The following is a 27306-nucleotide window of genomic DNA, read 5'->3' as shown; positions in this document are numbered from 1 at the left end:
GCAGCGATCAATTTTAGCTTTTACACACCAAAGTAAGATGGCTTTCTCACAGAAAGGTGCTAACTCGAGTTTTGAGCTGAGGGATGAAGTAAGTATTATTATTTTTCTGACTCAAAGTTTGAACTGTTTCAAGATGGCTTACCTCTCAGACATTCTTACCCACTTGAATGGACTCTTAGCTTTCAAGGCAAATCGGTAATGGCTTTTCAGGTCCAAAACAAAATTAAATCTACGATACAGAAGCTGGACATGTGGACCAGGCATGTCAAGCTTCTAGTTCTTTGAGAATCTGTCAGATTTTCTGACAAAGGAACATGCATTAGTGCCAGCTGCTTTTGAAAGGATGATTGTAGAGCAAAAAATGTTGAAAATTCAGTTCCATCATTATTTTACAGCTCCAGGTGTTCATTTTAGCTGGATAGAAAATTTCTGAGCAGGACAGCCTTATTGAATTTATCTTGCAACAGTGATTTAAAATGAATTTTGTTCACAAAAGTCTTTGGCAAATTTGGCTTTCATGTTAGATCAGAGAATCCTGATTACAGGACCAAGTACAGGAACAGGCTTAATGTTGAGCCAGACCTCCGTTTGCATCTTTCCGAGCTTCAGCCTGACATCCAGCACTTGGTTGCTGACAAACAACACCAGCCATCTCATTAGGTGAATAATGCTGTATTTGTTAGTGTTTATTTTGTTGAGTGATTATGCAATCAAGTGAAATTTTGATAGGTCACATTGCTTTTTGTGCTGTATCTTTTTTTAGATTTAAAATGGTTTTTAGTGTGGGCCATAAACATGTGAAATTTTGTGGTGGGATAAGTAGGCAGCTGATTGCAAGAAAGCATAGTTTTTGTTTTTTTAACATATTTCTGGGGTCCTCAAGTGGCGTAGTGGTCGAAGCGATGGCCCAACATCACACTGTCACATGTTTAAATCCAGGTGATGCCTCAGGCTTTGCTCTCTATGTGGGTAGCTAAAACACCCACTTTTCTCCAGTGACACTGAATGTAATTCTATTGATTTGCAGAAAATGTAATTTATTTTATTTAAAAAAAAAAACAGAGATGTTGGAATACACTAATAACAGGGCACCAAAGTTTCCAAAAACTGGACAGAGGGTTTCATATACTGGGATCCAGATTCCAGACCATGGTCAGTCAAGTACATTAGCATGTGTAGTTATAATGTCATACCACTGGGCTTTTTAAAATCCTGGCCTGGATCCAGACCCATGGTCCAGATTTGGAGACTCAACTTGCTTAGACGAGAACACTAATAGTGCTTTTCCAATGCATGGTACCTACTCTACTTGGCTCGGTATGGATGGAAAAACTTTTTAAACCTTGTCCCCTGTCACATTTCCTTTAACACAGCTTCCCTCCAAAATGTACTTGTTATCATCTTAAAACCCTGTCTCTTACAGGAACTGTGGGCTTTGAAAACCACAACAACCGCAACGGTAATATTAAGCAACGTTTACTTGTTATGTAATTTCATGTTGTTTTTGTTGATTTTGGGGAGTGAGCACAACTCCATGTCCCAGTTTTCACAAACGTTCTTTGTTGCACCATCCAGCTCTCCCTGGTTTTATTAACCTGCCACCAATCTAAGGAATGTTTGAAACTCTTGAACAAATGTGATTGCTGCTGTAAATTGGAGATTTTACAGATGGCTAGTTTGTGCTGGACGTGCTTTGAACTACACACTAGCAGGGACTACAAAAACTACCAGTTCCTCATACCAGGTACCAGATTTGCCTAGTGGAAAAGCAAAAGATTGGAGCCTAGCCGAGCTGAGTAGGTACCATTGCAGTGGAAAATCACCCAGATCTCTTATGATACTTTCTTCACACTCAGACATCTCTTAAACAAAAATGGTCCTTTGAGGAACTAAAAGTGGTTCTTTTATGACATCACTCAAATACCCTTTGTAGCACCTTTATTTTGAAAAGTGCAGCTAATAGCTTTCTACATTGGCTAGTATTGTGACAATTTCACATGCTCATAAACTTCTCTTTATCTCAATACCCAATAACTGAGACGTCACCAGAAACGGAACTTTTGACAAACAGTTTTCTGGTGACGGGGACAGTGCTCATACACTTGTGCCACTTGGGAGCCTTTAACACAGCTTAAATTAATTAAACATTATGAATGCATCCTGTGTACCAATTTAATGACAGTCTAATGTTCTTTTGTCTGTGCTCTTAGTTGTCCTGAGTGAACCCACACCTCTATGCTGTGTGTTTCACTCACAGGCCCAAACTAATGGTCCGTGTCCTCCTTTTAATGGCCACGTTATATCATGGCAGTATCTTGGCCTCATAATGGTGGACAACATCAAGTTCCCTAAGGCCTATCCCTTCTTTCCTTCTCTCTCTCTCTCTCTCTCTCTCTCTCTCTCTCTCTCTCTGTTGCATGAAAACAGTCTCTCATCCTTTCAGTTTTTATCAAATCTGTTTGCATGAAATTGGACTGATTTGTTTCGTTTCGGAGTCCATTCTGTGGGAGTGCATCGTTGCTAGGCGGCAAATTCAGAAGACAGAAGCTATTCTGAGGTGGCACATCATCGCAAATCAACAAATGTAGATCAAATCAGTCTGTCTGCCATCTTATGTTCACTATGTTTTTGGTAGTTAATTGAGAATATAAAATAGGTGGGCAGTATTTCATGCAGTTTTTTGGTACTGTGATATAAAATTGAATTTGTCAGCCACATCATATAATGGCCTAAATGGCAAGTTTCTTCTCCTCGAACTTGAAAACTGCATTTCATCCCTTGTGAATGAGTGAATATAGTACTCAGGACCAATATCACTTCATACATTTTATAGGCATAAATTTATAAATACCTGCTCTTACCTCATTTTGTCTGAAACTAAGTGTTAAGAATTAGTTTGTCCTCTTTTTCTTCAGAATCTAATTTTAATCTTCTAGGAAGGTTTTAGTCTAGATGGTAGAATGTCTCTGTGCAGATTGTTTGCCATTTGTCTACTGTTGTTTAAGAATAGTTCTGGTTTACAAAATAGTAGTGTCGCAGTCACACAGCTCCAGGGACCTGGAGGTTGTGGGTTCGAGTCCCACTCCGGGTGACTGTCTGTGAGGAGTGTGGTGTGTTCTCCCTGTGTCTGCGTGGGTTTCCTCCGGGTGACTGTCTGTGAGGAGTGTGGTGTGTTCTCTCTGTCTGCGTGGGTTTCCTCCAGGTGATTGTCTTTGAGGAGTTTGGTGTGTTCTCCCTGTGTCTGTGTGGGTTTCCTCCGGGTGCTCCGGTTTCCTCCCACGGTCCAAAAACACACGTTGGTAGGTGGATTGGCGACTCAAAAGTGTCCGTAGGTGTGAGTGTGTGAGTGTGTGTGTTGCCCTGTGAAGGACTGGTGCCCCCTCCAGGGTGTATTCCCACCTTGCGCCCAATGATTCCAGCTAGGCTCTGGACCCACCGTGACCCTGAACTGGATAAGCGCTTACAGATAATGAATGAATGAATGATCTGAATGGGTATTCATTTTTATTTAAGCTCTGTCTCTCAAAAAAATGCAGTATCACTGCTCCACAGCCCAGTACTGAGGGGTTTTATTTTCATGTAGTCCACAGCTGACATTGAGCAAGCTAACTTTAGGCTCATGTATGCACACAAATACACTTACCAGCAGAGATGGACATAGCTGATTAGTGATGCTGGTGAGCAGAGAGGCTCAGGGAGGGGGTTGTGGAGGGGGATTCTAATGGGAGCTGGGTTTGTCTCTTATCTCTGAAGTACAATAATGGAGGTGCAGATCAGCAAACTGATCATGGCATGAAGGCTATATTCACACACACACACACACACACACACACACACACATACACAAACAGAGAGAGAGAGAGAGAAACACAGTGAAGTTGATTAATTTCTGGCCTCCAGCCATTGCTTTATGGGTTCATCAATGTTTATCTTTTCAATGACACTCCAGAATCACTGCAGCTTCCCTTTAAAAAAACGGAACAGTTTTGTGCATATTTTACTGCGTTGAATAATTCTGTCTATTTCTGTTTCCCTTTCTCTGAAGACCTGCAACACCTTTACAGAGGAAGCAGGACAGCACTGTCATGCCTAGTAGTTTAATGACTTTGTCTCTTTGTGTGTGTGTGTGTGTGTGTGTGTGTGTGTGTGTGTGTGTGTGTGTGTTCCTGTATAACCCACCATGCGGACAGTACTGTGTATCTTAGACTCTGTCCTTAGGTTTTATAGTCCTTGTTTAATTTGCATGCACAAAGCCATTAATACATATCATCTTTTAGGTGTAGGGTACTGTGCAAAAGTCACATACAACTTTAGAATGTATTTATTTTCCTGTTTAAATATATGCTATTACATTTATTCATTCATTATCTGTAAGCGCTTATCCAGTTCAGGGTCGTGGTGGGTCCAGAGCCTACCTGGAATCATTGGGCGCAAGGCAGGAACACACCCTGGAGGGGGCGCCAGTCCTTCACACACACATTTTTAAGTCGCCGATTCTTTGTGGGAGTAAAACCACGTAGACACAGGGAGAGCACACCTAACTCCTCACAGACAGTCACCCGAAGCAGGACTTGAATCCACAACCTCCAGGTCCCTGGAGCTGTGTGATTGCGCCACCGTGTCACCCTATGCTATTAAATGTCATGAGATGTTTTAGAGAGATATAGCACGATTACATAGGTACAGCTGTGACCTAAGGGTTAGAGATGCAGGCTTAGGACACAAAGGTTGCTGGTTCGATTCCCATGACCAACAGGGAAATTGGGGGCAGTGGGAGTGAAGGAAGAGCATTGTCCTCCTCCCTTAATCAATGGCTGGAAGCCCCTGTGCAAGGCACCCATCCCCCAACTGCTCCCTGAGAGCTAGGGATGGCTGTCTGCCATCCTCAGTATGTGCTCAGAGCCCCTGTTGAACTAGTGTATGTGAGTGTGCTACCATGCATGGACCAAATAATGAAGACAAATTTAGTAACTGCATGTTTTGCACATTTACATTTATTAGAAGTTTGCAGGAAAGGGGAATATCTAAGGAAAAGTGGTATATCTAAGGAAAGTGTATTATAAGATACAGTTCCCAATAATTATTTCATCCGTGAAATATGTTTCTCTTCAACATTTTCGGAAAAGACAACTTCGCATAAAGATGCTGGCGTTCTCATAACAATGGCCGCCACCGAGCCCAGATCTCAGCAACGCTGAATCAGTTTGAGATTAATGGGGTTGAAAGAAACAGAGCTGAATTTGGAGGTGTGGAAAATCTTTTTTTCCCCTTTAAAAATGTTAGAAATATCAGAAACATCAAATAAACAAACATTACTTACTCCTGTTCTGTAGAAGTTACTGACTTGCACCCTTTGAGACAGCATATTGATGAGGTGTTGTTGTATTAATAAGACCCATGACATTTAATTTACCTCACCTTGACTAAAACATTTTGCAACCGTGCAAAAACATAGTGGTCATCTGAAACTACATCTCTTACTGCTTGTACACCAATGAGAAACCAGAAAGATTCCTGTTTGTGAATCTAATGTGGAACTGTTTGTTGCATTTCTACCAACATTAATAGCTTTGTGAACCAGAAAAGTTAAGTTGGCAAAAGCTGGCACAAACCATGATGTCTTCTGTGGGCGTGCCATGCTTAAGAAAGTCCAAAAAGAGCACAGAGCCTCAAATAAATAGTGTTAGCACAGTGTTGCTGGACATGGTCATTTTCAAAATTGTATTTAAATAAATAAAGAGAACTAAAACAGGAACATGCTCCATTTATGTTTCTGGTGCTGTGTTTAGCACAACACAAGACACGTTGGCTATGTTTCTCCACCATTCAAAAGAACAAGACAACCTCCGGATGACACAGGATTCACTTGTATCACATCTCATTCTGATCTGAACCCACTGTAAGCAAAGAATTAACAATGACCCTGTCATGACTCTGTCTGTTTATCTATGGCTCTGGCACTTGCCCTGAGTTCAGTCACAGCTACACTGTAACCGAACACCCCCCAAGAACAGCCCCCACTGATGACATATCCTTGGATCCCTGGAGAGCACCAGGGGTCCAAGAATCCAAAATGGAACCAGTTCAAGGACCAGACTTGTTTTGGTGGAAAAGAGCTATCAGATAATTGGACCCAAGAAATTAAATTACTCTGACTATCCTAAAAAAAAGGGTTTTTGCACAATAACGTATGTGTGTTATTTAATCCTTTACACTTCCTCTGCAGTTTCCCATTCTCTCTGTGTGTGTGTGTAAAAAATCAATTTTACTCACTTGAGACAGCTGTCCAGGAGACTCAAGTCCAAAGTCAGAGAGGCTTGCTGATCCGTGCTTGTGGTGTTTTCCAATGTAATGTCCGTCATTAATGCATCTGTAGTCCTTATTTACCAAAGACATGTGAAGCTTTCATTTCAGAATGACTGCCCCAAGAATACATTTTGTGAGAGTTTACCCAAAACAACTTGTGAACATTTCATAATCCGTATATATTGTTGCATATGTTCAATTGTTTGCTCTGAGATAGCATGCAAACATCGTCTTTTTTATTATTAGATATCCAAACAGGCAGAACTGGAACCCAGACGTGTTTGTTCAGATATTAATGAGCAATGGCAAGAAACCAATCTTAAGAAAACATGAACGAAAGTTCTGAAGTTCACACTTAATGGAAAAGCCTCATATTGCGGAACTGAATGCTACAGTTAAAGTGCTTTGGCAGTACACTATGATATGCATTACTTTGAATTATTGCACCGCACCGGAGCTGTATTGTTCTACATTTCAAGCAGCATGTCGCCTGCTCAGCACTCATAGTTTCACAAAGCATTCACTAGGCTTTACAATGGTTTTCAATACAAATTCTATGAGCTATATATTTTTTTCTTTTCTTCGCACCCTGAAACACTTAGCAATGCTAAGAATGAATCAACTGCTCTTCTATTGAATGTTACTGCTGGCGCTAGACATTCTGTTAGGTAGTTTTTTCTTGTCATCCATCAGAAAACCAGTTAGTGATTCATCACTTCAGAGAACTAGTTCCCACTGCTTCTGAGTCCAGTTGCAGTGTGTATTACACCACTCCAGCTGACACTTCTCATTGTGTATTGTGACCCTAGGCTTGTATGCAGCTGCTCAGCAATGGAAACCAATGGAAACTAAGCTCCTGATGCATCGTTCTTGGGCTGAGGTTGCTTCGAGGGGCAGTTTGGCACTCAGTAGTCAGGGATGCAACTGAGAGCAGGCTATTTTATGCACACTTGGAGCCCTGGTTATGTGAGATTGTATGGTCTACTGCTATTGCTTCAATAGCAAAAAAAATAGCAAAAAGTTCATTCTCAGAAGAAAAAAAGTTTTTTTTAAATTTTGGTGAATAAAAGTACAGTGTAAATGTACCTTTAAAGGTGCAACAGTTGTTTTGAAATCCAGTTTTGTTCTAAAATTACATTATGTTTTCTTCTCCAGAAGGTGAATATTTGTAATAATTCGTTAGAGAATTGTGTAAAATCAAAGAACGTAATATCTAATCAGGTTCTGGAGATGGAATTAAGCATATAAAATCAACCCAGCTTCAACATTTTGAAGAGTTAATAGTGGGTAATAATATAGGATTGAAATTCTGCAAATGTAACTACATTAAAATACAGCAACATTTCTCTGATACCACAGCAGATCGGCTTTTTTGCATTATGATGACGTATCAGGTTCTTGAAGAGTTGACTATTTCATAGAAATAGTTACATGTCTGTAATTGACTGTACAAGACGGGAACACACCCTGGAGGGGTCACTAGTCCTTTGCAGTGAGACACACATTCACTCACACACTCACACATATGGACACTTTTCAGTAGCCACCTACCAACGTGTGTATTTGGAACATGGGAGAATACCGGAGCACCCGGAGGAAACCGCAAACTCCTCAAAGTCAGTCATTTGGAGTGGGGCTCAAACCCACAACCCCAGGACCCTGGAGCTGTGTGACAGCGAAACAACCTGTTGCACCACTATGCTGCCAGTAGAAGCAAAATTAAGAAATTTAATACCAATATATTTAAGTATGTAGGGAGTGTTAACATATATACACAGTGTGCATTTGTGGGGGGTGCAAAACATGATAAGAATTGTTTTTTGTACCTCCCACAAGTACTCAACTGGATAGAGATAGAATGCATCTTTGATGCATATCCTCTCCAGATAGGTGACGCAAACTAGCCATCCACATGACGAAAAAGAAAACATGATTCATCTGACTAAGAGACCTTCTTGCATTCCTACATCAGATTTGATGGTCACATGCCCATTGTTGGTATTTTTAGCAATGGAAAGAGATCAGCTTGGGCCGGCTGACCAGCAAGTTGACAGCAAATTAAATGTAGGGCATCATTCCTTATCACCACTCCTAACTCTCTGTGATATGAAGCTGATTTCAGTTGCTTATCCAGCAGCTTTTTGTTTCAAACTTCCAGTTCCACCTCCAGGTTCTTAAATGCAGGAACGAGGTAGGCACAGGAATTACAATCTAATTGCTTTGGCATTTAAGGTGGAATGGGAAAGTCAGAGACATCTGTAAACTACTAGCCATATTTTATGCTTGTTATGAAGTTAAGGCACATAATGCATCGAAAGTACATTAAACTAATATAATAAAATTGTTATCATAGTTTATTAAAGGAGACATGTCTGACATTACCACGACCCTGAACTGGATAAGCGGTTACAGATAATGAATAAATGAATGAATGAATTTCTGACATTTGTGGCTTCATTTGGTCGCAACCATCTTGCTGGTAATTTCCAAGGCATTCATAGTCTTTTGTTGGAAGTCTGTCCCTGAAAAATCTCCATTTCAAGGGACATATAACCCTCACTTTTCTGCCCTACCCCTCTTTCCAATTGGGATTCACCTTTAATCTTTATATTAATTATGATTCTAAATATAATTCCTACTTTGGATTGTTAACAATGGTCAGATAATGACTGTAATATTGCTCCATTTATCCCTTTCAACTTCTAGACTAATTTTGAGTCTAAGTAGAACTTATATAAAATGTATAATAGCTGGTTTATTGGACCAGTTTTATAAATGCTGTTTGAATTGCAATTATTGTCTATAAATTAATTCGATTTAGACTTTTTGAGGATTAATAATTTATTTTGTGGTTGTGATATCACAGCAACACCACTGATTGGATGCCTCTGACATGTCTGAGTTATTATAGGTAACGTAACAACTTGAAATTGTCGAGAAAAGTAGACTAGAGTAACATTTGCAGCTCTCAAAGTCTGAAAATTGCAGCCTTGCAAAGTGTGACTGTGATTTAAAAACGATAAAGCCCTACCTTTGTGGTGATTGCAGTTACTGTTTAGTTCCCTTGTTCTCTATGGAGCGTGTTCTCAGTCCCTCAGGTGACTGCTAATGGCACTTAGTGCCCTTAGTGTTCTCTCCAAGGGGACGTCTAATTACAGAGACCGTCTGATGTGTTTGTGCAAACGGCAAGTTAAAAGGGGTTCAGGCCTATTTGTGGCTGTATTTATTCTCTGCATGCAACTTTGGGTGAGGACAGATAAGAGTGGAGAGCCTACGGTGAGGCTTTAGTCTCAGGGCATTGTAATCATAATACCTCTGTAGGGTTTCGTTTGAATGGAAAGTGTATATTATTGGATTGTGTTTTGTCTTGATTGACCATTCATTTTGTTTCATGTTCATTCCCTGCTTCCACTTCACCCCTCCGGCTTTTCTTTAAGATTTACTTTGTTTCCCCCGAAGTGGTCGTTTTAACCGCAACATCGATTTTTCCGTGCCATATCTCAAGCCCTTTATTCTAAATGCCATGAAATGCTGCAAAAAAAAAAAAACCCAAAAAACTTAAGTTTAACTTAGAAGTCCCAGACCCTTTATCTAAGGCTTTGGGTTGGCTTTGAGAGCTTCAGAAGTAAGAGGATTGACACAGATTGTTTTTATCAGATCACTGATGAACAGGAACAAGTGTTTAGGAGCAGATCAGCATTCCTAGACACTGATCGTGAGGATAATGACAAGCAATGATGATTATTAGGATGATAGCAGCTGCTGTTGTGATCCTCATTGGCTTGAGTCTTTTAATGCTGTTCAGCTCAGTAATGTCCCAGCAAAAACATGCAATTAATTTTAGCTCCCTGTTTCTGCCCTGTCGACTTCAGTGTCATTAGAGGTCCATCAGAGAGAGAGAGAGAGAGAAAGACTTGTCTTTTTGCCTAAAGACCAAGACAAATACACTCATACACAACACACACATCTAGCTCATTATCAGCCACCGAACACAACTTCAAACCACACAGTCTAAAACCTCAGCATATCATTCAGCAGTCTGTAATATGCAGACTCCACCCTCAGGTGGGACCTGACCATTCTCCTGAACAGCATAGTGTGGGCACAGGGCACATGCTGCGTTCCATTTACCTCATAGGTCAGATGTCAGAGCTGGTAATGATGTCATATCAAAGCTGAGCTCCAGTTAAACCATGATAAAACCTTACACCATAGCTTTTGATTGTTCTGGGTTAGCATTGTCAGCGAAACTAGTTGACAACAGTGGATTTTGCAATATTATATACATCCAAATACCATGGAAACATGTCCAGTTAGACAGTACTGTGTGTACAACTGATTTAATGAGACACAAATGGCATTTTTCCATTGTATGGTACCTACTCGACTCAACTTGGCATGTCTCAATGCTGTTTCAGCTCTGGTTTTTGGTTGATTTTCTGTGACCACAACTCCTCCGCTAACTGTAGCTGGTGATGTAACAGGAATCTGTAACAGGAATCACAGGCTTTTGATTCTAACTAGAGTTTTGAAATACCTCAGTTTCTGGACTAAAAATAGTCCACCAATCAAAAACATCCAGCTACAAAATCTTGTGTTCACTGTCAAAGGACTAGAGGACGAAGGGCACAAACTGTAAAGAAATAGATGAGCTACTGTCACTGGTTTTACATCTACAAGGTTGGATCAGCAAAGTAGGTGTGTTCAGAGTGAGTGTTTAAAACACAGTGTTTAAAAACTCGAGCAGCACTGCTGTGTCTGATCCATCAGTGTCACTGCAGCATTAAAAATAACCCAGCACCCAAAATATTCCTGCTCTGTGAGGTTCCTGTGTAGATTCATGGTGTGTGTGTGTTGAGAGAGAGAGAGAGAGAGAGAGAGAGAGAGAGGGAGAGAGAGAGAGAGAGAACCCAAATGAGAAAGACAACAAGAGAGTGCAGGCAGTTATATGAGAGCTAAAGTGGAGAGAGGGCATGAGCCAGTCGAGTCACAAAAGGCTGGAGAAGCGATATATCAAGGGGAAGAGAGAAAGCAGAGGAGGGAAGGAGAGTGACACAGAAAGACAAAGCACACAGTGTGGGTGGACAGATGCTGGCTAGAGTCCTAACTGAGCTCTGAAGGGCCAATTTGGTGCCTGTTAACATGGCTGTGTGGTGTGACGTGCTGTAAAAGTGTGACTTGCCTTGTGAGAAAGAGACGCATATTAAAGAAATAATTTGTGGCATCACCCAAAAAAACAATAACATGATGCAACTCATACACTGAATGGCCATATTTTCCCAAATGAGGTATTAATAGAGGGACCTACTTTTTTACGTGACATATAATTGTAATTCAGAATTTAAACTTTCTCCCACTGTACTGTAATTTTATGGTAACCGGTGTCTAGTAAGGCGGCACAGTGGCACAGTAGGTAGTGTGTTGCAGTCACACAGCTCCAGGGACCTGCAGGTTGTGGGTTCAAGGCCCGCTCCATGTGACTATATGTGAGGAGTTTGGTGTGTTCTCCCAGTGTCCGCGTGGGTTTCCTCCGGGTGCTCCGTTTTTCTCCCACGGTCCAAAAACACATGTTGGTAGGTGGATTAGTGACTCAAAAGTGTCCGTAGGTGTGAGTGTGTGAGTGAATATGTGAGTCCTGAAGAACTGGTGCCCCCTCCAGGGTGTGTTCCTGCCTTGCACCCAGTGATTCCGGGTAGGCTCCGGACCCACCGCGACCCAGAACCCTTGTCATTTTTTTACAAACAAATAACCCTAGTTAATGACATGTTAAAATGTTGAAAGCCCTCACATCAACATTTTTAATTGATCATCAAAACCAAAACTTGCACATGCTATTGAACACAGCATTATTCCCTAGAGTAGAACAAGTCAAAGCACATGCTTTTCCAGAGCTTTTTCCTTGATGGGACTCATAATGACTGTAATGACAAATGAAACTTCTCACTTTTCCATTTCTAAACTACTTACATTTTTGATTATATTTTGTTACATAAATTAACAATTGTCATTTTTAATACTGCACCACATTTACCATCAAATGACCAACGAGCAGAAGAATGTTTGAGTATTGAATTACGTTTATAGGTTACACAAAAAATGCTCTAAAACTTTTGTAAAGTTAATAAAATATTAAAATCGTTATTGCATAAACGTTAACTGTTTGAAAGATATCAATTTATGACAAATATGGTTAATATAGCAAATTATTTCAAACTTAATGCTACAATAATGGATTATGTAATTGCACGATAACATTTAAATCATTTATTATTTGTTTATTAAAAAAATAAAGCATGCATTTGCTTACGTGTTTTTTGTATTTTTAAGTAGTATTTCTTCTTCTGAATTGTAGCAGCTTAGAGATCAATCACTATAGTTAAAATCAGTCCATTAAACGTGCCTCAGATATCATCTAGCTCCATAAGTTTCTCTCTCTCTCTCTCTCTCTCTCTCTCTCAGTGTCACTGCAGGACATCACTATGAGGAAGGCGTTCCGGAGCTCCACCACTCAGGACCAGCAGCTTTTTGAACGTCAGTCACTCCCCATGCCACTGCAGGAGACTTTCAACCTCTGTGAACAACCGCCACCCCTCAACATCCTCTCACCTTATAGGTCAGTATCTTAATCTCACACACCTGTGTCCTCTGTAGTTGTTGCCAGGCCTATACAAGGAATTACAGCTTTAAGCAGGATTAAAGAATGAGACAACAGAACAGCATTTTTTAATGGCTGTTGTAATACAATAGGGTACACAAAATGGTCACTGGATCTTCAGTGAATTTTTCAAAGACTTACATCAAAAGACTGGAAGACTTGCCAAAATACCCTAAGCCAAAACAGCAAGATTTGGCCAGTGTGGCAAGTAAGTTGCTTTGGCAACAGCAAAATACGTTTTGGGTTTAAGTTTAGGTTTAGTTCATTTTCTTAAGAGTTGACATTATTCTGCAACATCAGTTCAATGTGTAGTGGAAAAGTCATTGGACCAATCGAGTCGCTAGTGTTGTACAGTCAGGGCCAGCACTTTTGACACTCTTTCAGAAAATGCACCAGTCTTCCCATAAAAATGATTTCCATTACAGATACTTTGGTATTCATATGTTTTTTGTTTGTTTTTAACTTTAAAAGTCAAATCTGATATAATCCTCCCCAAACTCCAGAAACTCACTGGAGAAAATGATTGTTACTTTATCAAAATTATAAGGAATAATTAGATTTCAGTAATGTGATGCTACATTAATTTGTATTTACACTCCCCTGTGACAGGTAATAGGTGCTTGCAATATAGAAATCACTATTGTAATGAGCTTAAAAACAGTTCTCTCAGTCTGTCTAAATGTACCTCACAGCAAATAGAACAGAAAGAAGGGGGAAATTTGTCAGAGGATATGAGAACTGAAATTGTGGAAGAGCATGGCCTTTTGCATGTTTAGTTCTTATGCACTCTTAAAAAGAGTCTTAGAATCTCAAGACAACATCATATATTAAGATATAGAATTGTCTCAGCGGCTCCTTCTTAAGTAAACCTTGCTAATGTTCATTCCTTTAAGAATCTCAGATTTGTTTGTCCATTTTTGTCCATCAACGTCATTTGACATATTCTTAACTGAGGACACTAGTCCTACATTACAGACACCAGGCAGACAAATCATTTATGCTAATCACACTACAGAGATTTTGTTACCCAGACTGTTGTTTCTTTGCAGAGCAGGTGCTCAAACCCCACCCTGCTGGCTGGAACTTTACCAAGACAAAAAATCCTGAGGATACATTCCATTTTTAGACTGCCCTTTGCCCAAAAGTCTGGGGTTTGGTTCCTAGCTCAGGCAGGCACATTATGTTGTACCAGTAAGGGTAGAGATATACTTGCTGTTAACTATGCGTTCGCATACGCATCATGGCTGCCTCACATATCCTGCATCCATATTAATATAACATTAATTTTGTTACATGAATGTGTTCTTGAAATGAATCTAAGTATTTTTCAGTGTTTTGTTCATATCGTTATTGTTAAAAACCCTGAAATATCATGATATTATTTTAAGGTCATATCGCCCACCCCTAAAATATACTCCCCCCGTTCATTCAGACGCTCCACATCTTTTAAGGTGGAATGGTATGTTGGAATAAGAAGCCGTTCATGGTTGAAGTTTAACGTTTTTTTTTATCGGTTAGTTTAAATTACCACATGATCTCATTTCTAACTTGTTTAGTTAGGGAGCTCTTTCAGTCTGTGTTTACTTCATGTAGTTAGCACCCTCCCGTATTTGGACTCAGTTCTACTTTATGGTAATTTAATTGTAACAGCAAAAATAAGTCAAAATTACTCAGGTGTGTCCAAGATTTGCATACAATTGTATTTTCATGTGCTGATTGTTGACCTTCCCTGGCACCTTGTCACACTGAAACAGCCACTTCTTTTACTTCAAACACAATTTTCATACCTCACTTGCTTTACAATTCACTGGACAGGATTTAATATTATTTGACCATAAACAAACATAATGAAAAAGCAAGTGAAGCAGAAGACAGCAGGAACTGTAAATGCTTTATGAGTGTAGCAGGTCTGGGTGTTTGTGCTTGTTTATTTTACCCCTTAGGCCATGGCTTTTAACTTGCAGGCCTGCTTTAAATATAATACACTATAGGGTGGGTTCCCAGATAGGGATTAAGGCTAGTCCGGGACTTCACAACATTTAGAATTGTAATTTTCCAATGAAAGGAGAATATAGTCCAGGTCTAAGCTTAATCCTTGCCTGGGAAACCAGCCCCAAATGACCAGAAATTTGTAAACATCCCTTGTAATTAGTCACTTCTGTTGCTTTAAGGTGGATCAGCTGTGGACACAGATGTTCAGTTGTGCACACACAAAATGTATAATCTCCGTAGACAATTGAGCTGTGATGGAGCATGATCCAATAGCTTTGTGATTAGTAAGTGTGACTTTGGTCAGTACATATTCTCACGGATGTTCTTGTGACTGAAAGCCATTACATTCTCACAGAAATGTTCCAACAGCTGAGGTTAATCCCTCACCAAAGAGTAGATGATGTTATTGTACCAATGGGGGTCATTGTATTAATAGATTTTATTTTGAAACTTTATAAATTAACCTCTGGGGTGATTGGTTTTCAATTTTTTTATGTCTCCTTCTGGGGTCAGGTTGTGCACACCCTGTCCCAAGGGTCTGCAGCTACAGGGACGTGAATAGTCATTAGGGTCAAGTGGATCACTCACTTGACAATTGTGTGCAATTGAAAAGTGTGTGTGTGTGTGTGTGTGTGCACCAGGAATATCACTTTAAGAGGACCAAACCACATTGTGAGGACTTGTCTTCCATGTGGGGACCACCAGCTGGTCCCCACAATGTAACTTACTGTATTTTAAAGTGAAGACAAGTATTGATTAAGATTAAGCTTAGGTTAATTTAATAGTACTTAAAATAGGTTTCATGGTCAATCTCCACAAAATAAATGGAATAGACTTAATGTCCCCACAAGGGACAGATAAAAAGTATATATTATGGATATTTATATAGGAATATATCACATGGTGGGGACCAAAACCTGTTTACACACTCAAAATGTGAGACGTAAAGTTAACTGTAAATGTCCACAAAATGAATGGAAGTCTATATAATGTCCACACAATTCACACATAAAAGATTGTGTTTGTGTCTCTCACTCTCTCTCTCTCTTTCTCTCTCCCTCTCTCTCTCTTTCTTTCTCTGTGTTTATGTGTGTGTGTGCGCGTATAAAATCCTCGCTCTGTTATCCCCACACCAGCTATCGACCCACCTTGTCAGCCTGTGTGTCTAGATAGTGAGTGTTTGGGATCCTCCTTTCTGGATTTTGACCTTGGAGGCAGATGCAAACAAATCGAGTGAGTGTTATGGCTGTAAATTCAAAGCGTGTCTCGGGAGCATAATGTATAAAATCACAAACTTTCCTGAGATAAGCCAATGTAGGTCAGGGTGTGCGGGGACCAAGCCAAATCAATTGCTCTGATGCGGTTTGCTCTGCCAGTGTGAATTTCTCAAGTTGCTATAGCTCACTGCAGCAGAACCCCCATTTGACATAAAGTTGTTGTAACTCCGGTTATCTGTGCCTTTAATTTCCAACATCCGCATTACAAGGCCAAAGGTTCTTCTGAATTCAAGGATAACAGTAGGGAGATTGGTCCTCTGTTACTGCACTACTAGTTTCTACTCTACAGGCATGGCTTTACACTAGCAGTTTTAACATTGCTGTGTGGCTTTGATTGCATTTAGCATTTAGTACTAGGTGGAGCTCCATCACCCAAGACCCAGAACTGTCTGCATCAACAGCAGAGCATTCCCTGCCTACTATTATTCCATTGGCTCTTCTAAAATATAGAAAACTTATGTTTATTTCTAGTTACTTACACAGAGATCAGCAAGTAGACGCTTTCTGGGGTCTAAAATGTTGTCTAATTTTGTGTCACTTCTTAAATTTGCTTTTTAATGCTCTTAAAGGTGATGTTTATGAATTTAATCCAAAACCACTTTTTATAAAATTCTAAGGATGTTTCCTCAACATTTGCTAGCTTTCTGGACTGTGTGCCTCCTGGAAACAAGACTAGTGTGATTACGAAACCCCAATGTCAGTAAATTGCTTTAGAACACTAAGGGTCTCAGTCCTGAATGCTAGGCTTTCTTTCCTCATGACAGAGAAAAGCAATCTTTTAGACAATGAAGCACCCTCCAAACTTTAAAAATCACGAAAATAGATGATGATATTGCTTTACTCCTGCTCCATAGGTGTGTAATATTGAATTATTTTTCAGATTACTAAAAGTGAAACTGACTTGAAATTTGGGAGAGGGCTAACTGCATGAAAGCAAACACAGACTGAAAGTGCTAAAAAAAATGAGACAATTCCAGTTACAAATGGGATTCTGTGATAATTCAAACCTACAGACAGGTTTAACTTCAGGCATGACACACCTCAACACCTTAAAAAGATGTTAAGACCTTAAAAGAAGCAGAGCTTCTGAACATAAACAAACAAGAAAGAACAGTAGTTAAAAATCAGTCAACGTTGCCTTAGATACACAGGTCTCACTCAGCTCTCTTTATAATGAGGCCCCATTTGACATATTGAGTATTGTGAATAGATATAGTTTTCCCCTAAATCTGAAAACATCTAACTCCTTTATGTCTCATATCGCTAAAAATACTCCCATACTCCTGATGTAATGAAAGGCACAATATTTAATCACACTATCTACAACAGATTAGAAGTATGTTATGTTAGGCGGAAATATTAAAATTATTACTCAGTCTGCTTGGTTTACACCTGCCTGAGGTTATTTTTATCGCAAAGGAATAAAATAAAATAAAAAGAATTGTTATATAGATATTGACCCTTTTTCACCATATCTTGCCTTGCTCATTCATACATCTAAACATCATGTTTAGCAAAAAATAAAATAAATTAATTAATATTTTTATGACTAGAAGAAACTTCTAGCTTCTATTCATTCATTCATTCATTCATTATCTGTAAGCGCTTATCCAATTCACGGTCGCGGTGGGTTCAGAGCCTACCTGGAATCATTGGGCGCAAGGCGGGAATACACCCTGGAGAGGGCCTTCTAGCTTCTAGTTAATTTCAAATAGCTAATATTTTTTTCCTAACTCGGTAATAATAGACATAATAGAAAAAAATAGTATATTTCAAAATAAAAAAAATGAATTTGTCCCCAAATATAACTTTATTTGGAGAGGAAAAAAAAAGAGCAAACATCTTAGGCTACACTAGTTTTTACATTCAAATAAGTTTGATTATCAGTTGTTACATAGCAAACTATGTAATAGTCAATATTTTACTTTGTAAAAATGCAAAACAAATTATGTAATATATTCATTTTAAAGGAACAGATCTGGTATTTTTGCCCCTGGATTCCTCCTAGAGTTGCAAAGTGTAATTGTACAGTGTCTGCAGAGTCTACAGAGTCTCTATTGTCCCTATTACAGTTCAATGAAGCATCACAGTGATTTTGACACTGTACTACCTAGTTTTCCCTTAAAAAGGAATTATACTAGACCTTATATCTTTTGGTCTGAACAGTTGAATGCTTGTGTGAACAATACCTTAAAGAAGCACTCATTAGAAGAGGGTTTTGCAAACTTTTTGGATGCACAGTATATCGTTTCTCCCCCTCTGTCTCCCTCATCACATTCACTCATTTATTCAGGTAGACAACTCCACGCCCTCAGGCACTTTTTGCTAGACATCGTGACAGATGTTACACTCTTCCGCTCTTCTAAGCATCCTTCCTCTCCTGATGTGCCTTCTTCCTCTCCTGACACCTCTTCTTCCTCTCTAGTCTTCATCCTCTCACTGTTGCTGATCCCTCCACAGGAGCTCCTGTCTGTTTCTCCACATGCTTCTCCCCAGAGGAAAATTTATTGCTCAAAAGTTGCTCATTGAAGGATCAGGTGACTTTATTGGGGAATTCTATTAATTCCTTAGGAGAAATGGCATCAGGCAAAATGATGACAGTTGTGTACAAAGTTTGAAAGCGTTTTTCCTGTGACATATAATTGTAATTCAAATACAAATGTTCTTCCACTCTTTTGTTCTTTTTATGGTAATAGTTGTATCGTATTAAAAATGTAATTTGTTATATTGTTTAAAAAAAAGAAAGAAAAAAAATGTAAGTATTAATACAGTTTATATTTGAATACAATGACAATTGTCATTTTCAATACTACGCAGCATTTACTATTAAAAGACAAAAAGGAGGGGAATGTTTTAATTGTGGGTGGCACAGTGGGGCAGCAAGTAATGGCGCACTCACACAACTCCAGGGACCTGGAGGTTGTGGGTTCGATTCCCGCTTCGGGTGACTGACTGAGTTGGTGTGTTCTCCCCGTGACCGTGTGGGTTTCCTCCGGGTGCTCCGGTTTCCTCCCACAGTCCAAAAACACACGTTAGTAAGTGGATTGGCGACTCAAACGTGTCTGTAGGTGTGAATGTGTGAGTGAATGTGTGTGTGTGTTCCCCTGTGAATGACTGGCGCCCCCTCCAGGGTGTGTTCCCACCTTGCGCCCAGTGATTCCAAGTAGGCTCTGGACCCACCGCGACCCTGAATTGGATAAGCGCTTACAGATAATGAATGAATGAATGTTTTAATTGTGAATTACAATTAAACATTACACAAAATATACTTTTAAACATATTTGTGCACCCAATATTCACTCCCTCCTACGATTCCTACAATTTTTTACATTCCATCTTTCCATATTCCATCTATAAATTTGGTTGTGATCCTAAATGCAATTGTCAGGATCATGGGGCAGACTGATGGAGGCGGACGCACACGCTAAAACACAGTAAACTCTTTATTTATAGAAACGAAATATAACAAAACAAAGACAAAGACTCAGGCAAAAACAAAACGAGGAACAGACGAGACACAGACTTGGGCAAAAACAAAACAAAATGGAATGAGGAAAGAGAACGAGCAACAGACAAGACAAGACAGACTGGAGAGAGCAAAACAACAACGGAGGAAATGACAACGGTGAAACAGCGGAGAATTGTGGAGACAGACAGACTAGACTGAGTAACAAGACAAAGGAAACGAAACAATACAAATGACCGACAAGAGGAAGTGAGACAAGGGAACTTAAATACATAACACAGACAAGATACACCTGGAATAGATAACGAGGGGGACGGATACAAACTAACACTAACACTAACGAGTAGGAGGAAGAAAGGCGGGACATGGGCGGAGACATGGACAATAACAAACAGCTAAGCTAAGAGAGCACATGGCAGGGAAAACAGACAAGACAAGGGCATGACAGCAGTACAGAACGGTTTGCTTTCAGCTGGAAACTTTCAGCAGACACAAAACTGTAAGATAAGGACTATAAGTGGCCCTAATTAGCCTTGAATCTCCAATGCATTTGTTAACTATTCAATAAACAATAAGTATCAATAAGATGAGAAATGTGTTTAAATACTCTACATGCAGTGTATTGTATGCAGCCAAGGAAAAAAATTGCCAGGATTTAGATTTTGTTTTTGAGGACAGATGTTTACAGACCTCTCTCTCTCTCTCTCTCTCTCTCTCTCTCTCTCGCTGTAAGTGAGACAGGACTTCCACTTATATTCTTAAAAACCCACTATGAGTGCTTTTTTCCTCAAATGGAATTTTGACATAATCATGCAGCTGTGAGTTATTACGAGAGTGGGGGGGGGGGGGGGTGATGGAGGCTGACAGGATGATGCAAGATTGTAAGAAAAGATGTTCATGAACTGATATTCAGTGGCGGAAGAACAGTGAGAATATTGAAAGAGAGCTGTGGAGTCTGGGACAAGAGATGGACAGACCGACAAGCAACATACCGAAATAAATAAATAAATAAATAATAGGCTGCTGCTTCTGAGCTGTTTTCACCCACGCTATCCACCGTGAGCCGAGATGATGATGACTGTAGAACACTGGAACAGTCTGTCCCACTATTCTGATAGATGTGTAAAATCTGTCTCTGTCTCTTTTCTTTGTTGGTCTTACTTTCTGTGTCTCTTTCTGTCTCTGGCCTCTAGGGATGATGGTAAGCAGGCTCTGAAGTTCTACACTAACCCGTCCTACTTCTTTGACCTGTGGAGGGAGAAGATGCTGCAGGACACTGAGGACAAGAGAAAGGAAAAGAGGAAGCAAAAGGTAAGGGTTGGGAGGGGCACAAACAGGAAAAGACATGCTCTCACCAAGAAAGGTCTTATCTACCGTGCTTGCTTGATCATGGATGTTTTTTAAAGGGCATCTTTTACAATTAAGTGTGCTTTTAAATGTGTAACTTTTGGTGTTCTTGGTTCCAGCCAATGAAAACAATGTACGCACTCTTGTATTTTTATACTGATTCACTTAGCTTACACATTTACACAAGACATCGAACCCAAAGGTGGAAACAAAAGAGACCTTGTATCTACACTGATTTTCCATAAACCAGATGCAGCAGTGCTGCTTGAGTATGTGCTCCTGTATGCTCAGTGGACCTTTCTAAACAAAGCTGTACTGTGGATTTCCTGAGCTTATGTAAGTCATTTTACCTGTGTGTAAAAAAATTCTAGAACAATAAGCCATGAGAAACTATGCATTGTCCTGTGAGTTTAACAGAGCATGAGCTAAACTCTGTGTAGCACACAGCTGTAATGCTTTTATAAGCCTCGACACATTAATACTTAATGTAATTAACGCGTTTTGTCATGTGTGTATGTGCACAGCAAATGCACAAGTTTTAAATCAACACAGTTAGTGTTTAATTAACACTGTGAGTGTTAAAATTTAACACTCAGTAATAATTCAACTCTAATAGTGTTGATTTAACATTCGTGAATTTGCAGTGTGCTATGTGGGTCTTGGCCCACCCATTTGAGTTTGAATGGCAGCGTTCACACAGTTGTTGTAGGAGTGTAAACTCACCAGGACTCATTTTAATCAAACTAAGCCTACCAAGCTATAAACACACCATAAGTATTAAATAATCAGACAAAGAAGCTGCACAGTGCAGGTATGATATGCAAACCCCATTTCAAGAAAGTTGTGACTTTTTATAATGCAAATAATACTTGAAACTATGACTTGATCTTTGTAAAGCGCTAAATAAAAATTTAATACATTTTCACAGACCAAGTTGATCATGTTTTGTAAATATAAATACATTTTGAATTTGATGCCTGTAACACGTCTTAATATGCATAAGAATCAGGCAACAGGGACCGCAGAGAGCTGAAGTCTTTTATCAAGTCAGAATGGGCAGAAATTCCACTTGCAAAACTTGAACAATGAGTATACTCAGTTCCCAAATGATCAAAGAGTGTAATTAAAAGTTAAGCTAATACGACACAGTGTTATGCAGGTTGCAGGTGTCAAATTCTAAATGTGTTTATATTTACAACATAGAACTTAGTTTTTTCCGTGACAACACACAAATTTTGAGCTTTTGTTAACTCAATTAAACAATGATCAAATCACAGATTCTTGTTTTATTGCATTTTACAAAATATCCCAACTCCTCTATAGATGCGGCTTGTATAAAACTTTGCTATAAGTATGTTAGAAGGCATAACCGTGTTAACTTGGGAAATATCTGCCAATATTGTTTCATGCATTTGTCGGAGTTTGTAGATTAGAGCAATATTTTTCCTTGGTGCTCATTTACTCTAAATTCTCTGTAGTTGATATCCATATCAAACATTTTAATCATGCTACAGATGTAGGTGATTTGAATGTTAGCTTGCTTGCCTAGTAGAAGTGTGGTTACAAATGGCTAATTATGTCCTTTCAAATTGTAGCAGTACTACTGTAGATTTTATATCATGGAAAATAATCTCACTACTTCTAGTTACTCTATATAAAAAATGAAAAAGAACAAAGTAAATCTCACATTAACATTCGCAGGACTGTCCCTAAAAGGAAACTGCCAGTAAATGCTTTTCAATGTCCTTAGCTCTGCTCTGACCAAGACAGACAGTTCTGCTTGATTAAAATTAATGGTTGATGGAATTTAAAAACCTAGTAGGAACAGTTTCAAAATATCTCCCTTAAACTAAAAAACAGCATGGTAATATGGAAAGTTCACAGAGATGTTTCTGAATGAAAATCTGTTTTATTTTTGCATGATTCAATTTTTATATATATATATATTTTTTTTTTTTTCTTCAAACTTCAAAAACTCAAATAATAACAGATTAGTCATGATGTTTACGGGGTTATTCACAGCAGGTAGCACACCCACATGCAACTTGAGGTCAGACACAAATACAAGAAATTAATGTTTTAAATTCTTCATGATTTATTAATATTGTTAAACATCCATCCATCCATTATCTGTAACCACTTATCCAATTTAGGGTCGCAGGGGGTCCAGAGCCTACCTGGAATCACCGGGCGCAAGGCGGGAATACAGCCTTCACAGGGCAACACAGACACATTCACTCACACTTTCGAGTCACCAATCCACCTGCAACGTGTGTTTTTGGACTGTGGGAGGAAACCGGAGCACCCGGAGGAAACCCACGCGGACACGGGGAGAACACACCAACTCCTCACAGACAGTCACCCAGAGCGGGAATCGAACCCACAACCCACAACCTCCAAGCCCCTGGAGCTGTGTGACACTACCTGCTGCGCCACCGTGCCGCCCTATTGTTAAACATATTAACATGTTTTAGGTTAGTAAGTGTGATGTGTTAAATATTAACACACAATCTTTTTTACAGAAATATAATGTTGAACATTAGTGTAATGTATTACTTTGTAATTTGACCCCAGCACAAAGCAACAACAACTATAATGGAGGATTATATTAATCAAAATGAAAATTTCTTTTTAGCCTAAATTATCATACATTTACATTAAATCACATTGAGAAAGAACACTATGTGCTCTCTGGCCATAATAGGACACCTGCTCTTCTGAAATTAAGGGTATTGAAATGTAGTTCCTCTAGCTTTCATTTTTCTGAGAACTAAAATAGATGTTGTAACATTCCTATGAGAATTTTATGGCATTCAGACACAGCAACATTAATAGAAGTATAAGAAAATATTGATACATTTGTTTTGCAATACTGTATAGATTCTCAAAAACACAGTAAAATGAGAACCTTTAGTGCAGGATCCAAATAAGAAGTTTGGAGGTCTGCAGCCATTGACTCTGCAGAAAACTGGCAACCTCCGCGCACTATGTATCTCAGCATCCATTGACTCCATCTGTCATTTTGCATGGCCAACCAATTTGTGGCTGAGTTGCTGTCGTTCCCGGTTGCTTTCACTTTGTTATAATACCACTGACAGTTGACTGTGGAACATTTAATAGTGAGGAAATGACTGGTAATATGCTTAAATTCACTGAGATCCTAAGAACGACCCATTCTTTCACAAATGTTTGTACAAGTAGTCTGCATCCATAGGTGCTTGGTTTTATATTCCTGTTGCCTTGAAAGTGATTGGAACACCTGAATTCAATGATTTGGATGGGTGAGTGAATACTTTTTGGCAATGAAGTGCATATAACAATATACTGACTCATATCCCCTGTATCATGATATGTATCATATTCTTGCCAATAAACAGCATTAATGCAGTGGTTAAAAAAAAATAATAAGAGATAATATTAAGATATCATAATAAGAGATCCTAAGTGTTGAGATTTTACAGTATAAATTTGCACAGCTGAACGTCTGCGTCCATGATGGGGGCAGTTTAAAACATATGAATTCACTAATTACAAGGGGTACTGATGTATCGTCTCATTAAGCATCATTAGTTGTTGACTGCAGTGTATTAGTTACTTTTGTGAGCTCAATGAAAGCTCTCTGGTGCCTCATAGAGGAGATTGGGTTATGAAGGCATATGGCTGATGAGATGTGGGTGTTTTTTGTGTATGTGTGTGTGTGTGTGTGTAATAGAGACTAGGCGGAGTGTGTGCTGATTAGATGTTGAGTGGGGGGTAGGCTGAACTTGGCTGGATGTTTTCAGTGATTAACAGTTTTGGTGGACCCCCTCCACCTTCACCGTCATTAGAGACCACAGCAGAATGGAAGCCCTCTCACTGACTGCCTCTAAATTACAGACTAACACACATGTACACACACACAATGCGGACCACCCTCCCCCTAAACGCCAGGGGCTAATCAGAGGCTAATCAGAAGCAGATTGTGTTTCTGCGCATGGAGGCAGTCTCTCTCAGTCTTTCTCTCTTTCCCTACTTCTCTCCATCTATCTTTCAGCCTTCGCTGCCACTGTGTCTCCCACAATCTCTTTTGCTGTCCCCTGTAGCTGTATGTCAGAGAAAAGAGATATACGAGTGTGTGTTTTTAGCTTGTTTATGGTTTATGGCTTTAATAAGATAGAGGTGGTCTTCAGTATTAGCAGCTGAGACAACTACTCTGCTCGGTTCCTGAAGAGAGCAATGCAACGCCTGTGCATGAAGCGTGAAATGTGTTCATTGCGAAAGATGTCATTCCTGCAGCCCATAATAATAACCCAATATGAAGAGCCCTTGTATGGTTGTCCATAGTAACAGAGGCCAGACCACCCCTCCCCTTTTTCTTAAAACAAAATGGACCCTGTCACTGCTGACAAATACCAATCTCGACACTGTCATACACCAGCTGACTCTCAAGAGGCGTAAAAATGGAAGGAAGATATATCAGCTATGAATATGAATTGAACAATTTTGGGTCCAAATACACGATCAGCAATTTAAGAAGTCACATCATACACACTGATCAACCATACATTCCAGTGAAAACAAAATGTATTGTCTTTTGTGTGTTAATAATGTAATTTTGTAAAAAAGTCTTGCTGTGATTGACTCTTGAGGGAGATTTAGTAATTTATCGTAGTTTATAATTATTTTGAATTTTGAACTTCAAAATCAAACCAAAAAATTATTTTGATACCATCAGTGTTGATATAATATAACAATTATTATTAGCAACTTCTAATTAATGATTATGTCATTGATGTACTGGTTTTGAGGCACTGCCAATCTCTGATATTTATCAGGTGCACATTGGCCAATGTCTGTACCAATGTTAATGCATAAAGCATATAGCAAACTAAGAGATCATCTTATGATCATCTACTTGGATTATATTATTAAAATACATTTAAGCGTTTTTGATGTTGATCTGAAGCAGCTAATTTTAAAGCAAATACCAATATGATTCCTAAATAACTCTGCATCCCTAATTTTAACCAAATACAATGCTGTGATTTGGTAGAATCTCGTATCTGGAAGAACTTACTGTTGTAATCATCTTACAGAGACACACTAATGTAGCATTAGGATCTTGCCAATCGATTTTAAATTTTTAAGTGGTGTTCCTACCCAAGCTGGGAATTAAACACTACTCTGCAGTGTGAAAGGAGACTAGAAACTTCTCTTAACACCTACATCCCTCTGTTCTACCAGCTGTGCTTACTGAAAGCAACAATGTTGTGTGGCTGTTTTTAGTGTGTACTGTTTGCTCTTTGTCAGACAGCTGGATGACTCATGAGGTCAGATATATTACTGTTTGTAAGCATTCTCACAGTGGGAGTGCTGATCTACAATCACACTACCTTCACTTCGTGTTAACATCGGAGTGTGATTAAAACGAGGATGTGACCCAGACGCTGTACTCTGTGTAGCTGTGGTCTGTCAATTAGAGTCACTGGAACAGAGTTAGATTTGTCTTTTCATGGAATTTCCATGGAATATTTGAAAAAATATATATATAAAATTATAAAAACAAAAAATGAAACTTTGTACCCCATTTGAAATACAGAAGGTATACTTAAATTGTGTTATGCTGTTATTTTACAGCCACCCAATTGTATTTAATCAGTAATATGTAATACATTTATACGAAGTTACGTTTGATATATGTGGAGTGTGGGAAAAAAACCTTAAAATTAAATATTAATAAGCGTTTGCAATCTCTACCATCAAAATGGTTCCAAAATGACATAAATATATAACAATTTTAGTACAAGTACAAAACAATTTTTTCACAAGAGAAAATGGACAGTTTTTATCATTTTATAAGATGTTGCTGTGAGTTGATATCTACTTATATTTTTCATAGATATCTATAATCCTTATTTCATTCATTCATTCATTATCTGTAAGCGCTTATCCAGTTCAGGGTCACAGTGGGTCCAGAGCCTACCTGGAATCATTGGGCGCAAGGCGGGAATACATCCTGGAGGGGGCGCCAGTCCTTTACAGGGCAACACACACTCACACATTCACTCACACATTCACACATTCGGGTCCCTGGAGCTGTATGACTGCGACACTACCTGCTGCACCAGATCTTAAAACCCTACTGACTGTTCTCCCCTTTGCTGCTGCTGTCACTAAAATTTTCATCTGTGCAACAAGTCATTTCTTCTGCTGAAGTTCCATGAAACAACAGAAGCAGTATCATCCCTAACACATAGTGCACAATAAACCTCGTGCATTACATG

The 27306-nt window shown here is 39.1% G+C and overlaps 1 protein-coding gene across 3 annotated transcripts in view; it reads left to right on the top strand.

The window, feature by feature from the left end:
- Nucleotides 1-27306, top strand: part of wasf1 (WASP family member 1) — a 111490-nt gene that overhangs the window by 64941 nt on the left and 19243 nt on the right. For all 3 annotated transcript variants that reach the window (XM_066676632.1, XM_066676631.1, XM_066676630.1), the window contains exons 4-5: nucleotides 12766-12919; nucleotides 20890-21007. In XM_066676632.1, the coding sequence (XP_066532729.1) occupies nucleotides 12766-12919; nucleotides 20890-21007 (272 nt within the window). The remainder of the gene's footprint in view (nucleotides 1-12765; nucleotides 12920-20889; nucleotides 21008-27306) is intronic.

The sequence above is a fragment of the Hoplias malabaricus genome, chromosome 7, assembly GCF_029633855.1.
Source record: "Hoplias malabaricus isolate fHopMal1 chromosome 7, fHopMal1.hap1, whole genome shotgun sequence".
In the NCBI taxonomy this organism is placed as follows: domain Eukaryota; kingdom Metazoa; phylum Chordata; class Actinopteri; order Characiformes; family Erythrinidae; genus Hoplias; species Hoplias malabaricus.
The sequence above is the reverse complement of the archived record's forward strand: the minus strand, read 5'-3'. Positions and strand labels throughout refer to the sequence as shown.